Here is a 15974-nt window from a genome sequence, read left to right on the forward strand (position 1 = left end):
TATAAAAGATTGTGTCTCATGAATACCAAGAGTAATAAATTAACAATTTGAATGATGAATCAGACCAATAAAAAAATGACCGAGTATCTCAGTCGGAAGAGCATTCGCCTTACAATTCAAGGGTTGTGGGTTCAATCCCTGGTCACTGTCATCTCAACGAATGAGTAGCTTCGATTGGGTTTAATGTAGGGGGTAGGTTAATGGGGGCTAAGAGGAGATGTGGTGCTCCATCTCACTATTCGACCTCCCAGGCCTAGCTCAAATAGAAAAGGGGATAGTTTCCCTTACTCCCGGCTACGTCCACAGCCATCAGATAAATAAACCAACTAACTTAAAAGGAACTTGAATTTATTGAAAGTTTAATGCAGCCTCGCTTGAAAATCGAAATCTTGGAAACTAGATCTAACAAATATAATCTCATTTTGTAGGCTATCACTCACAGACGCACGATATCAGTGATGATTCGTTAATCGGATACGCCTTTGAAGATCATGATGCCGCCCATCAACACCAGGTACCAAACGCCCCTGTTTTACTACCTCTCCCTCGTCGCCGCCTAACTCTCACCTTTTTCGGTTTGTTTGAATAAAGTAATAAATACCAGTATAGATATAAAATCTTTTGCTTTCAGATTCCAAAGGTCAGTTTCATGGCTCGGTGGGCAATATATCCGATTTCGTCTCCAATAAGCGTACCCCGAGTGGAGCACTTTAGCACATTGCTTAAAATATAATTAGGAATATTCTGGAGCAACAAACACCCTGAGAAAAGCTAACTAATATATTTGATATTATTAGAACTGCTTTTCTGCAGGCGACCGGATAGTGCAAGGGTAGAGTAGCCGGCTACGGTGCACAAGGTTGTGTGTTCTATCCCACGCCGGGTCATATTTCATACAAAGATATGCTTTATCTCTGCTTGATGCTCAGCATAAGTGGACCAATCCAGAGTGAAGTAATGGCGCCTTCGGGTGGGTAGCTATTGAAAGAGGAGCCTTCGGGTCCACTCCGACTACCGTTGCAGACTTACTTAGTTTTAAGCAAACAAATTTCAATTTCAATTCAGATTGGTTTCGTGAACGCTGGTGTTTCAGTGTTAAACACAGCAAGTCATATTCTTCTGAACAAACGAATCAAGAAGCTTGAAAATCATTGGGATAGACGAATCAGGGAGCTGACAAGAGCAAATACCAATTTCAAACGATGTAAGTTTCATGTAACAGTGCGATCGCTCGTAGCCGCGCGGCCTCTTTTGTCTGCAAACCGTCTGCAAGTAAAAATTGAGAGTTTATGTATCAGTTTTTCTGCGACGGTGACGATTAGCTTCTAACTGACTGACTAACTGACTTTTTTACCGTCCTTGATATTTTTTTTGGGTCAAAACTGTTGGCTATTCCAAATTGCTTCAGTCACTCCACTCTGCCTTCTTAAAAAGTGCTTGCTAATGTTTCGTTTATAAGAGATTTTTCGTCACCTTTTCCCGACTTGTTTTCTTTTCAGGTAAGCTTTGTTTGCTATGATATAGAGTACGAAGCTTGGGCTCATTGGGGAAGTAAACTTTCAAATACCTTATTGGTAATAATAACGACGACAATAATTCGTCGGTAAAAATTTACGTCACCAAGGGGATTTTTTCTTCACTATTGCGAACGATCCTTTAAACCGATAATGTACTTAAAATAGTGTGTCGGTTCGTCAGTGCATCGTCTATTTTAACGATCTAGGATTGTCAATAAAAGTGAACCTTAAGGCAATACTTCCAATGGCATCTTGTCTTGTCGGTTTAAATTGACATCGGCACGGAAGTGGCCGAAATATAAGGGGTTAGACAGGTTATTAGGCAATAGATGTTATTCTGATGTCTTATCATAAACTTTTAAAAGGGTTTTCCCCTTAAGTTCGATAAGTGGGGAGAGTACTTTCGGGTCTTGTTTTTGTTTTCAAAAGCTTCAAAAAATTGCAATGTTGTCATCTAAATTTTTTTGATGACTTTTCTTAGAATTCAGTTTATGCAATACATATAACTTATTATGTTTTTTAATCTTTCTTGACATTCGTAAGAGTTTATCCAAATAAATGTCAGACACTGACATCATCATCTTTGCCAATTTTACTGGGAATTTTGATGTTATATAATATGCGAGTGAAAAGTGGGTCATATTCACGTTTTTTTATAAGAATGTTGTATTCCCATTTCATTATGGATATTTTTAATATTTTTATAAAAATCATCCTCAAGCTAAAATATTTGTCCCAATATTCCTAGGTCCAAACCTAACCTAAACTTAATTGCTTTGTGCGTAAGAAAATAGTAGGAGTTCTGTTAAACGATGTCCTTTAAACTTTTCTAACAGTTACAGATTTCAAAATCAGACCGTTTGTTATATTTTAGGCCAAAGTATATATCTTTTTATGGCTCTGCTTGAAATTGTCCAAATTTTTTGACAGCTGGAGCGTTTTTTAACTCTTAAAGATCACTATTAAGTGTGCGTTGGCCGGGTTTACAGTATCATATTTCTGTAGGGTATTTACAATATTTTGTTTCTCGGAAGATTGACTGACTAACACACTGTATGTTGACACTAATCTTTTTTTTTGGTGTCTTATTCCTTTCAGTCTTTTATGATAATTCAAAACCTAATCATTTACATCTTATCGAATGACAACCATAGTCAAACTCCCACTCAGATAATAAATATTGATAAAACATGAGTCTCGAGAGGTTTCAAATTTTTCAGCCCGCGATATTTGCATTGACAAAATCGTCAGAATTTGATTATGAAACTATACATCTCAGCGCTTCCTTTGCCCAACGCCACTCCTCATTTGAAAGCTAATAATATTTTAATGCCCGTCAAAAAATCCCGCAACCGACCGAGAATCTTATTTTTGTTGGCAAAAATGTTGTCAACAAGCGACTTTTTTATCGTCATGTTTTGCCGACATTATAAGAAAATAACACAATAACAAAAAATTTCTTGTCTTTTTCTACAGGTTTCGTGACGTCTGGATTAACCTTCTTCTTCTTATCACTTTTGACGGGATTCTTCTTGTGGCAACTACTGACACCCGGAACAGCATACCGATACTGGAAATGCCGGGATGGTTCTATACCGGATCATCAAGCAACATTTAAATATAATCCTGACAGATTCTCCTTTTCGGTATGTGTGAGTGAAAAAAGTCTCATGATATGCGAGATTAGATTACATAGATTTTGTAATGAACACAGATGCTATGGAAAACCAAAGAGAAGTGTTGTTGTTGTAATTATTCGAGTAAGAGAAACGAAATACTCTCATAAAAACTTTCTAACGGGGAAAACTAAGTACTAAGGAAATGTTATAAAAGGGAATTGTCCACATACCTTAGATAATCCATTCGAGACATTAGTGGAACGGATTAGCACATTTTAGCATAACGATACTTCAAATTAGAGTTCTGTAAATTTGCACAGGCACTCTTCATGGATTGTGCTTTTGTATGAAAGCTAAACCCGCGGGAAGCTTATTAGCGCTTACTTACGCGTTTTCTTCATTTTAAGATTCTCGTAGCGACCATAGTGCAGTGGTACAGCATCAAGCTACGGTACGCAAGGCCGTGGCTTCAATCCCAGGCCGGGTCATACATACAGTTTCGTATTTAGTATAGAAATGGTATTAGATGCCTCTCAGCTTGATGCTTTGCAATTAAGAGAAGGATCAAGGGCAAATGTGCCAATCCAGGGAGATTTACCTTCGGGTTGATAGCTATTGAAAGAGGACCCTTCGGGTCGCCTCAGACTACGATTCGTAGACTTACTTATTTACTTACTCGGATGTGCTGTCCTTTTTTTTCTAGCTTGAAGATGTGAATGGGATCGAATTTGATTTCAAGAAGCTGATGAAGAAGACAGAACATTCGCAATACCCAATGATGGATTCTAAAGGTTTGTTTACATGTCAGTTTAAATGACACTTTTCAACCTGAAAGAAAGATCTAAAAGGGTCTAACAAATTGTTATTTTACATGGATACACGCTTTTTTGTATAAGAATGGTGTAAGTCCATTTCATTATGGATATTTTCAACTTTTTTTGGGAAAATCATCCTAAAATATGCTTACAGCATTCTTAGGTTAGGATCCTAGTTCAGATTAGATTTAACATTTACTACATACATCTCATGCATAAAATGGCATTTTTGTGAAAGGATGCCTTACTTGAGGGTAATTGGCAATTTATAATTGAAAATACTCTAAAAATGGCATTCTTAGCATGAGTAGCCAAATTCCATGATGGTGATATCTTTAACATTATTCTTAATTTTTTTGGCCATTTTCATCATGTACATTCTTAAAGTGTATTCTTATAAAAAAAAGCGTGTAACCTGTTAATCTAGGACTTTTAGACAGTTTTTTCTATCGGCCGGCTATCTCGGTTATCTATGAACTGATACATATAGCCCGCTAGCACGCTACCCCTTTTTCTTTTCGTCGGCGCCGAAAGGCTAAAAAAGTCCTACACTTACATCGGCGAAAGTTTTAGTTTAGACCCCTTTTTTGGCAACTAAAATTTCTTTAGTTATATTTCAATGTCATCAAACATCCATAATTTCCTGATTCATTTTTCATTCTCCTACTGTGTAGCATACCCTGGCGTTCGTTATTACCTGAATGTAGACGTTTGTGCGTACGGCGGGACGCGTTCGACACAAGATATAACAACAGGTCAGAAAGTGGTATATGGCCCTGATGTATTCGCAGTTGACAAAGATTGCAAAAAAGCTTTTTATTTTGTCGAGTGGGAATTCAAATGGCGACAAATTTATTCGTCCAGATTTGTCAATTTCACGCATACCATTCACAACCCGTTGAATTTGACGTGTGTTTCTTAGCTTTATTCTAAATATTAAGCTAGATAAGTAAGTAAGCGGTGGTGTCACGATGCTTCCATTTCATATCGCTGAGCATTTTGGATGTCAATCTTATCCACATAGTTAGCCCCCAGCCCCACTTGCATTGATTGATGTATGCATGGCCAAAGTGAGTTAATGCGAGTCTTCGATCAAATGTGATTACTGATTTCGAGACAATTTTATTAGAACATCTAATGAAGGAGGATTTCAAACTTTCCAGAAATATAGTAATGAGCTTTGTTTGTGATAATATTTATTTTTTATAAACAGTAAAAATTATTTTTTTTTCGTTTTAATGGTGCTTACAAGACGCAACCGTTAGATTTTATATTTCTTCTACAGGGTAACGCATATTACGTTTCTTTACTTCGAACATTGGGGCACAGGTTCTTCTTCGCAGTACCCTTCAAAAACTGCGAAAATACTATTAGACCAGCTCCTGAGTGCGGGGTAGCGTCACTTAGAGTAGTAGTAATTTTCGATACGATTTTCGTCCTCCTCAACATCTCTAGTTTTGGGAATGAAGAGGTAATAGCGTTTTAAGGGGGCTCCAGAGGGTCTTCGATAGGGGGTCCTAAAATGCCCGGGTAAAAAAATACTATGGAGAAGCCGTTTTCACGTCAGTAACTTCAATACCGTAAATTTTGACGAAAAGCCAAAACACTTACACATAACTGAGCTGAACTACAAAAAGGTTCATCCATTGTATTTTGTAACGATTGTTTTTGAATTGCTGATATTTTTAAGCAAATTTATATTTTATAAATCAAGTTATTAAATTGTTTGGTGTAATTCACATTTTCTAGTTTTTTTGGTACTGGTGACCCTTTTTTCTAGAATTTACAAATGTACGTAAAATATCACTTTTGACAGTTTTCTTTGAAGTCTTTGTAAATAGTTTTTTATATTTTTTTGGCTAAAACACCACCATTATGATATTTTGTAATGTAGTGTTGTAAATAAGGACAATGTTTTAGTAACCTGGGGATACTGTAGGCTACGTCATATCTTCCTTCGTTTCGAGCGTATAACTCCTACTCTTCGGGATATGACTAAAGATGCTCATACATATCTAAGAATCCTAATTTTCTCAAATTTAATCTTAGAGTAGGTAAGGATTGCTATATTTGAAATTTATAGACCATATTTAGATGTATTATGTATCCGAAATGAATCTTATTGGTTAGAAACGAGGTCAGTGCTGGAATACACGTTTTTTTTATAAGAACAAACTATATAAGAACATAAGGCTTCGATGACCAAAACTTTAAGAACATTCTAAGAACATTCTAAGGCTTTGGAGACTTAAAAACATTTTCTTAAGAAATTACATCAAAATGCTCAAAAAATGCTTGAAAATAAGAACATTTTAAGAACATTTTTAGGCTTCAAATCCAAAAAACTAAGAACATCCGAAGGCTTCGAAAATTTTTGACGTTCTTATAAACAAAAACGTGTAGGCAAATAGCATTGCTTTATTCTTGATATGCGTAAGCCAACGTTGTCATTTCTTCTAACAGAAACACCCGAGAAAAACCGGAATTTAACCCTGTCTGTTAAGTACTAAAAATAGAAACGCAGTGGTCAAAGTCCATCTTTTCTGTCAGAAAATATGACTTACGTATATATCAAGAATTTTGTTTCAGGCCGATACGGGACTGTAATATAATGAATATGGTCTAACCACTGCAGTGTGTATCAAAAGTCTTTTTTATCAACAATTATTCAACTAATAAACGGTTCGTTTATTTTACAGATAACTAAAAACACAGAAAATAAGAAATTGATAAGAAAACATACAAACAAAACAATGAGCAGTTATCTGCGGTTTGAAAACGAATTAAATTTCAAACAACCAAAAGAAGAATTATTTCGAATCCATTATGATAATATATCTAAAGCAGGGTTAACGATTGAGGTAAGATTTTTTCTTTCATTTGTTTTGAAACTTAAATATTTTACAATTTATATTTCATTATTATTTCTTGATATTCAAGACGTATTCGTAGACCATATTTGAAAAAATTCCGATCAAAGATTTAGCTTGGCCAGGATCCACTGAGTTGGAATCGAACCTGGAACACCTGTACAAAAGTCAAGGCTTATAACCAGCTCTTTAACTCGAACTACTATAACTCGAATGTCTCCTGAACTAGAACAAGTTTTCTCGTCCCTTCAGTTAACGATGCCTTATAAACTCATGGTTTCTGCCTACTTTTTCAGTCCCTCCTTAAAATCCAATTTTGCCCTTAAAGAAAACTCCACCCTTAAATCGAACAAAAATTACCGGTACCCCTTGTTAGAATGTCCCCCCTTAAAATGAAAAAAAAGAGGAATCCCCCCTCAGATTTTTATTTTTAGACTTTGACAATAACAAAGTACAACGATTGGTTTGATATCAATGCCATCAACATTATATTAGGTACATAATGATATCCAACTAAATAAAATTCAATAAAAAGAAATCATCGAAAATAAACTGGATCCTATAATCAAATGATACAATAAACTTTTTATGAATAAAACAACAAAAGATGCAGTACCTGGTACAACAGTTGTGTTTTGTTCATATCTTAGGCCTTGTAAATTATCTTTATCGTTCATTTGACCGGGAATTTTTCTGATTGTATTCCTAGTTAAGTTATGAGTAAGTGGTCTTTCCCTAGAATTTAGGCAGTAAAACACAAGTTTTCATGCTTATGACATTGATTTGGATTGTGACAGAGCTGAAAGTCAAAGACATAATGTCAAAGATCATTGATGTCGACACTATTTCAAGAAAATCTTTGCCATTCAGCAAACAATTTTTACAATAGAGATAGAGAGAGAGAGAGAATGGCAGATTCATGGGCCGCGGTGCTGATTTGAGTGGTGGGGCAAGATTGGAAAAAAATCGCCCACCATTTTGGCGACGACGAAAAAATTTTTCACTTTTTACACCCTCAAAACAGCTTAAAACGTTATCTAATTGGGGAGAATAATAGTTTTTATGGTTTGATTTGATCTGTTAAAGGTCATTCTAATGTACATAACTTTCAATATAGCATGGTCTACAAAATAGTGGGCATAAGATTGTGAGCACAAAAACGGGAAAGAAGATATTATTAGAGAAAGAAAACTATTATCAATAAAACCAAATATTTTGGTCCCCCCTTTTTTCTTATTTTGATAGATTCTTGCAGCCCTTGATAAAGAATCCCCCCTTATTTAAAAAAAATGACAAAAATCCCCCCTTTTTTAAAAGGCAATTTCTTTGACCTCCCCTTATTTTAAGGGGGGGGGGGCAGAAACCATGTAAACTGCAATCCATAACTCGAAATTTCCTTAACTCGAACAAATTTGTGTTTCCCTTGCGGGTTCGAGTTATAGAGACCAACTGTATTAAATTATAAGGTTGATATTTAGTAAATTACCCCTTTTGTTTATTTTTTCTTCCATAGGAAAATGGTGATAACAAACGGATCAATTGTGAAATCCATTTATTGTTGGATGCGGAGGAAGGAAGACACATTTCACATATTTCGATCAAGTTGTTGAATGTTAAAGACAGTTGTGCTGAGGAGAATGGATCCGAGTATACAGTTCAAAATGTTCAGTGGAAACATTTGAATCCTAATTTTGTACGTTCATTTACGATGATCTTTTTCTTCAGCTGTTTCCCCTTTAATACACCAGTATAGTCTAGTATTGCTCCACTCACTCCACAGTCATACACGTTTTTTTGTCCTTTTCTAATGAGAACATCCAATTTTTGAAGGTCATACATTTTTTCGTATTCAATTCAATTGTATAAAAATGTTCTTATATTCACCATGTTGTGCGATTTCTAAAGAAAATTGGATTTTTTAGACTCCGCGAAAGCTTAAAATTTTGGCCGTCACTTTTTACATACTTTTCCTATGCCTTTTTTTCATAGTTTATTTGTAGTCAGGGTTATATTCGGATACATATAACTTAGACTGAAACATTAGACAAAAAGAACCAAATTTCTTTCGTCTTTCTCAACGATCAATATTATCATAGTGCATCGCATCATACAAGACGCTTCGTACTTAGTACAATAAGTGGTACTTGATACCTCTCAGCTTGAAACTCGGCAATTAAGAGAAGGATCAAGGGTAGGTGGAGCAATCCAGGGAGAAAGAGAGCCTTCCCTTCTTAAAGAGGAGCCTTCAGGCAGCTCCGACTGCGGTCGCAGACTTACTTACCTTTTACTTTATAGGTTATTGTTGAAGCTGATTTGAAAGACGCATTAAGAATGCCTTCTAATGGACGAAGCTACCATTTGAAAAAATGCTCAGAGTATCGATTAGTTGTAGAAGTCTCTCATTCGACTTTCGGTGTCATCGCAAAGAAAACCAAACCCTTCAAAGTTGAAATTAAAAGACTTAAAAGAAAACGTAAGTGTTTTTTTCTAGTTTTGTATTTGCCGATGTCATTAAATTAAAGTTGGGTGAAAAATCACCTATGATTTTTTTTTCTACAGTGTGGAAACCGCTTTAAATGGAATGAATCATGAAATGGTTTTCACATGTTAGCAATAAAAAGCGCATACTTAAAGCGAAATGAATTTAGAAACATGAATTTTAAATTCGTAGTTCTTTTGATGTTTCTTAATGAAGGTTTCTTTGACAATTAGATGTTAGGCCATGAAATTTATGCATAGTTTATAAATCTAACCAACTACAACTAGATAAGTTTGGCTGTTTTTACCATGTTGATATGTAACTAAAGTGCTAGAACTAAATTATTTTTCAATTTAATTTTTCTTCTACCAGGTAAAGATTCCCACAACGATTTACTTGATGTTTTGCCGCCCTCTCAACGCCCACGATTACCCCTCAAAGAAGAGTCTCCAAAATTATTTGGAGATTGCAACACTCGCTCACCATCTGATTATCGTGACTATTGTGGGTTAATTTAACAGTTTTTACATTGAAAATGTTTTACCACAGTCTTTACATTGAAAATATCTTGTCACACTCTTGAAATTGAAAACGTTTTAGCAACTTAAACATTGCAAATGTCTTATCACAATCTTAACATTAGAAATGTCTGATCGCAACTATTACCCACAACTTTCTTCTCATTGAAAATGTTTTGTCACAATCTTCACATCGAAATTGTCTGATCGCAACATTTACATTGAAAATGTCTTACCACAACTGTTAAATTGAAATTGTCTGATCGCAACCTTTAGCACAACTTTTACATTGAAAATGTCTTACCACAACTGTTAAATTGAAATTGTCTGATCGCAACCTTTAGCACAACTTTTACATTGAAAATATTTTACCACGCTCTTGACCATGAGAATAGTTCACCCCACTCTTCACATTGAAAATGTCTCACCACACTCTTGACATTGATGAACATGTCTCACCACACTCTTGACATTGATGAAAATGTCTCACCACACTCTTGACATTGATGAACATGTCTCACCACACTCTCGACATTGATGAAAATATCTTACCACAATCTTAACAGATTGAAAATATCTTACCACAATCTTAACATTAATGAAAATATCTTACCACAATCTTAACATTGACAATGTCTTACCACACTCTTAACAATGAAAATATGTTTTACCACACGCTTAAAATTGAAAATCTTTTACCATAACCGTACCATTACATTGAAATTGTTTTACCAAACTAACGACCTTAAGAATGTCTTGCATTACTCTCCGCATTAAAAATGTTCTTTTAAGCTGAAATTATTTTATACAATCCCTTTAAATTTTTTTTTTCTCTGACAGTTGGAAGTTCACCATCAAGTGGAAATGAATCATTATCAACATCATTCGGATTGTCACCTAAGAGAGAATTCTCTCCTGCTCTTTCTTTATCGCCTCTTGCATCTCCGGGTAAGTTTTGTATACGATTTTCTCTTGTTATCCGAAGACATTTATTCGGCTAAAACGTTTTTATAAGAACAAGCTTTATAAGTAAAGGCTTATATGACTGAAATTTCGAGACCAAATTACTCTAAGGCCCAGAATAGTAGGGGTATCCAATAATATAAACGTATAAACGTATTAATAAACGTGGAGATCCGAGATTGCACCTCCGAAAACCCCAAAAGGAGGTAATTATAAGCTAAAACCAGGCTATTTTTAAGGGCAGAAACTTTCGTGGGCAGAAACTTTCGCGTTTATCGCGGTTTTGATCCTTTTTCGCAAAAGTTTCTGCCAGGTAAGAAATAAAACCTGAAAAACGCGATTTTTTTTTTTTCACGAAAAATAAACTTTCCTACTCAGTTTTGCACTGTTTGCTAAATTTTTGCGTGTTTTATGAGTTTTTGTTACAAAAAAAGGTAAATTTTATATGAATTCATAAAATTTCGGCTAAAACCATAATTTGCGAAACTTAAATCGCTAAGTTTTGCGACTTTTTGACTTCTTTCTGCCCACGAAACTTTCTGCCTTTAAAGTAAGTAATTAGAGCAATTCTTAGAGCGTCGTAGCAGTATCGTATAGGGAGTTTGTTATGTTGACGGCGACTTTCAATATTATGGAATAATGGAGTGTATCGAATAGTAGAACCACTTCGTTTTCCCCGTTAAAGCATATACACAGAAAACTAAACAAAATTCTTCTTATTATTTTTTTCCTTTCAGATTTGGATTGTAGCACTCTGATTACAAACGAATTAAAAACAAAGGAGTTAGAAGTCGACGGAACTTTCATGGGGAAATTTCTCCAAACATCTAACGCTGATATTGCTTATCATTTCCGTCTCAATGAAGACCAGCTGAATTTTGAAGAAGGAGAAATAGTTGGATTTGTGGGGTCTGGGGACGAGCAACGGGTAGTGAAATTGACACTTTGGAATTGTGTTGATGTCAGATTTAAAGGTGTAGTTACACGACAACAATATCTTGAAGCTCATCGACCCAAAGACCGTAAGTATGACGCTCATTGACCTCAAGGGACCTAATTTTGGCGAGCTGAGAAAATCCTAAAGAAACTTGAATTAGGTTAAAATTGATTTTTGGTGAAAAACCAATTTTAGCGATAATTTTGACGAATTGAATGGATGCGACATCGGTATTTTTTTTTTGTCTAAAAATGAGTGTTTTATTACCGGGTTTATTCTAGATAATTATTATACTCGCTGTAATGATCGGTGCCAGTGTGGATAGCACACTGTAAAATCACATTAGCATCCTCGTCATAATAGAAACACTCTTCCAAAGCTATGCATGTTGAGTGTGTACCTTTTTGGCTTTTATGGGGAAACCATCTCAGCGTATCGCAGACTTATTCTCTTGAGTGGTTTCCACCTTGACATTGTAGCAAAAATGAGTGCCTGATTATTATCGTGAAGACACTTCTATTTCATAAGTTTTTTCTTTTATCATATTTTAGCTTCAATCAAAACAGAGACAATCTGTATGTATGGTTGCGTACCAGTACGTGTTCACGGCTCCATTGCGGCGAACGACCCTCTTTACGCGTCGCTCATACGTCCTGGATACGCCGTCAGTGGGAACAGTTTGAATAGAAGTCAACAAATCGAATCTGCTTTCATTGGAACTGCGATTTCAAGTTGGAGTATTGATGAAGAAACTGAATCGGTATACTATAGTTATGTTTTACAGTGTTTTTCTTTCCTACAGATATCCCTCTACACACTAGATGGGCTAACTGTTTACAGATTTCTTGTGAAAGTGTGTCGACCAGTCCGCCGTTTTGTGTTCTGTTCTTTTTTCTTTCTTTTTTTATCAAATTTTCAACTATATCTACTGGGAGGGTGTAAATATGATGGAAAATTTTCTGAAAATTAATAAGTGAGGGGACGGTTATTCGTGGACCTTAGAGTGGATCCTTTAATCTTATTTTTAGGATGGTATCGTCAAAGCCATGGTTTCATTGAACGATAATCTGAACCAGCAGAACGCTAATCAAAGAGTGACCAAAATGGGAAAGAAATTCTCACGCAAATTACAAAAAGTTGAAAATAAATCGAAAAAATGGCGAAAACGTAAGTAATTCTTTTAAAAACAAACAAGTAAATCTTTTAATTATTTGCTTTTGTCATGATATAAAGTCATCGCTTTATTACTCGACGAGTAAATAGTCGGAATCATTGAGTTTGAAGCCCCAAAGGAGAGGAATTTTAAACCTTTCACAAGCAAAACAAAGTGCAGCCTTTTAGATTTGCCCCACATTTCTTAATTGAGCATTGTTATCCAAAAGATCTGTAACCCGAAGTCCTGTTCCACATTTCAAAGTTTCATAAACAAGGCTTTCCAATATCTGCCACATCCTCTTTTGATTACAGTGTAGAATGCCAAGGTGCCCTTCGTTTTCTGGTTCTTAAAAATTGCTTACTCAAATTGCACCAAAAATAGCCCGCCCGGCCGTTTGCAGCAAGTTTTACTGTTTGAATTTAAAACTAGAGGCAAACATCCGGTCTTTCATGGATGCTTCCGTATGAAACATTACGTCATGAATATCACGAATTGTGAATATATGCCTTTTCAACTTGGACATCGCTTCATTTCGTAGATTGTGACGTCTTAGGCTATAATAGCATAGTCTATAAAACTATGAATTTGAAATACAGTCGTATTATCTGTACTTTTCTTTTCGTTTCACAGGTTGTGTATGTGTTTCTTCAATTGTTCTCGTCTTAATGATTCTTGTTGTAATCCTCTTATGGCAAATCTATGTTCCCGGTACAGCATACAGATACTGGAAGTGTAGAAAGGGCCATAAGGTTCCTAAGGCGTCCGCAAAATTTGATTTTATTCCGTACCGAGACATGTCAAGGGTAAGAATTCTTTCTATATTAACCGTCTTAAACTACAATCAATGCAGTTATTATGTTGGTATTATTTTTGTGTATCCCGAAGACAACTTCTTGGCTTTGCTAAGAGACTCCTTTAGCCTCAAGGTCCCCGGTGATTGACGAGTTCTAGAGCGCCGAATCCAACTATTAAAGGGAGGGATTTTGCGCAAAAAAACATGAAAAGCTATGGAAAGTGTTAACTGCCAAATACTCCAAGACTGATTTCATTTTTAATTTGATTACACAGATATTGATATTTGTAATACCCTGGTGATCCAGGCTAAATTGCATGACCATAGATAATCACTGTAATTAAGATAAAATTCATTAAGAGATATAAGAAGTATAAAGGCATGCAGTTTAATGGCTGTATAATCATACAACATTTATGTTTCTACCCTTAGAGAGTAAAAAGTTCTGGGCTGGAATTCGCATTTGAAGAAATGGTAAAAAAGATGAACTTTAAAGAAGGGACGATGAAACCAGTCAATGAGGAACTGGTTCGTAAAAATTATCCTGGTGTGCTCCCAAAAGGAGTTGGTAAGTCAACAATAATATAGAGCACGTTTTTATTATTGTTGTGTTTTAGCCGTATCCCAAAAACTCGAATACTTCAAAACACGCAAAAATCTTCGAGTTATGAAGAAATACGAGCAGTGGCGGGTCTAATTACATTATATTTTTATTGCATTTGGAAAAAAATGTCGCAAAGTAGAGTAGACTTTTTGCGTAGAAATAAAGTTTTGACGTCCAGTATGGGCTATCAAATAAGATGTTTTTATTGAAAAGAACTACTGTTGGACGGAAATTGGAATTTGTAAGGTATTCATTTCTTTCTTAGGTATTCGGTATTACGTAAACATAGAGCGCTGTGCTTACGGTGGTTCCTATACAACAAGCTCCGCCTCTGGACAACAAGAAACAATAGGTGGACCCAATGTCTTTGCGGTGGACACTCAGTGTAACCACGTCTATTACCACAATGGATTGCCACCTGCTCATTGGAAACCTTATAACTCAGCCAGCTGGGATACATGGCATAACGTTTTCTGTGATCCGCCCCCGGTGAACCGTACATGGGCGGAGCCAACGCCCGCAGTGAAGATTCATCAATAAGAAAGTTGAAAGTTTGGAACAGTGTTTTATTATATTATATTTTTGTTTTAAGGCATACCTTAGGGAAGTAGCTTTCGCAAAGAGAATTTGGGTGAATAAAACTTAATTTTTTCGGTATCTCGAGAATTTAGTTTTGACAGAAAGAACGCATTATTTGGTGTGACTTTACAACATTTCACTTTTTTCAATATTTTTCTTTGATATTAGATGAAGTTAATGAGAATAAATTAAACACGCTTGTTTTTATAAGAACGTGTAATGGCTGAGCATGAGATTGTTCTTATACTTCTATTGTTCCAAATAAAAGAGCTCTTCTTCTGAGGGTCATATTGGAGGCTGGTGTTCTTATAAAAGTGTTTTTATAAATAAAAAAGGGTGTAACTTTTAAAGTTCTTTATATTATTTGTATTATTCAGAATTTCTTATTTTAAAAGTTTAATTATTTTTGTTGTATTCTGGCAGGCACAGAATTATTTAAATCTTTATTCTTTAAATATTATTTGATAATTGCATTTTCTTTTTTTTTCTTTTTTGTGTAAATAGTTGGAATTGATCCTTTTCACTTGACATTGAATACTTTTGATATTTTAATCCTTAAATTTTGTATTTTTTGTGTGTGTTGTAAGCTTTTGTATTATAGACCTCAATTTCTAAAAAAGATAACTTGATTATTTTAGTAGTATATTTAAAATTAGAGCAATTGCAAAATTGATGTGTTATTCTTGGTTATGAACATGTGATAAAATTACTTTGCCTGTCTCCCCTACTGACACGACATGTACTTAAGACCAAGGCAATCCAATCCAATATGTCTTTCCAACGATGGATAAAATGTTGGATGAAAAACTTAAAACCTAACTTTCGAATGTTAACAGTATTTGATCTTGCCGCAAATGTTAGATCAAATGTTTGATGGTGAATTAACTTCATCACACGTTTTCTTTTCTTTTTTTCAATTTTTATTTTTATTTGAAAAGTTTAGAGGTACAAACTGGTCCAAAAAAATGCTGGATGAAATGTGGGACCGGTTTAGCCTGCCTTTCAAATTTTTCTCATTCCTGGCTAACTTTCTACTGCCACTTTGCAATGGAGAAAGGACCAGAGTCTTGGTTTAGGTAAAAAAGTAACTTTGATTTGTTAGGTAATTAGCCGAGAGACCTTTA

At 35.2% G+C, this 15974-nt stretch overlaps 2 protein-coding genes across 5 annotated transcripts in view; both read left to right on the forward strand.

Moving 5' to 3' along the window:
* The window catches only part of LOC136807611 (uncharacterized), a 52021-nt gene extending 46048 nt beyond the window's left edge, over nucleotides 1-5973 (forward strand). For all 4 annotated transcript variants that reach the window (XM_067064200.1, XM_067064203.1, XM_067064202.1 and 1 more), the window contains exons 11-15: nucleotides 429-514; nucleotides 1066-1204; nucleotides 2994-3163; nucleotides 3840-3927; nucleotides 4626-5973. In XM_067064200.1, coding sequence (XP_066920301.1) covers nucleotides 429-514; nucleotides 1066-1204; nucleotides 2994-3163; nucleotides 3840-3927; nucleotides 4626-4873 — 731 coding nt within the window. In that variant the 3' untranslated portion in view covers nucleotides 4874-5973. The remainder of the gene's footprint in view (nucleotides 1-428; nucleotides 515-1065; nucleotides 1205-2993; nucleotides 3164-3839; nucleotides 3928-4625) is intronic.
* Nucleotides 5974-6629: 656 nt separating this feature from the next.
* On the forward strand, nucleotides 6630-15402 carry LOC136807612 (uncharacterized). The gene is made up of 11 exons (XM_067064204.1): nucleotides 6630-6812; nucleotides 8335-8514; nucleotides 9117-9294; nucleotides 9673-9804; nucleotides 10659-10766; nucleotides 11519-11803; nucleotides 12270-12478; nucleotides 12747-12885; nucleotides 13505-13677; nucleotides 14100-14235; nucleotides 14537-15402. Exons 1-11 carry the CDS (start codon nucleotides 6705-6707, stop codon nucleotides 14809-14811), a joined length of 1923 nt encoding a protein of 640 aa, XP_066920305.1. The 5' UTR covers nucleotides 6630-6704; the 3' UTR covers nucleotides 14812-15402.
* The last annotated feature ends 572 nt before the right edge of the window (nucleotides 15403-15974 follow it).

Source organism: Clytia hemisphaerica, unplaced genomic scaffold, assembly GCF_902728285.1.
Source record: "Clytia hemisphaerica strain Z4C2 unplaced genomic scaffold, Clytia hemisphaerica genome assembly, whole genome shotgun sequence".
NCBI lineage: Eukaryota > Metazoa > Cnidaria > Hydrozoa > Leptothecata > Clytiidae > Clytia > Clytia hemisphaerica.

Bases quoted from the DNA above. Each gene is read 5' to 3' on its own strand.
- LOC136807612 (XM_067064204.1), top strand. From the start codon at position 6,705: ATGAGCAGTTATCTGCGGTTTGAAAACGAATTAAATTTCAAACAACCA. The intron at 6,813-8,334 runs GTAAGATTTTTT...TTTCTTCCATAG, and splicing joins AAGCAGGGTTAACGATTGAG to GAAAATGGTGATAACAAACG. The intron at 12,479-12,746 runs GTATACTATAGT...TCTTATTTTTAG, and splicing joins TTGATGAAGAAACTGAATCG to GATGGTATCGTCAAAGCCAT.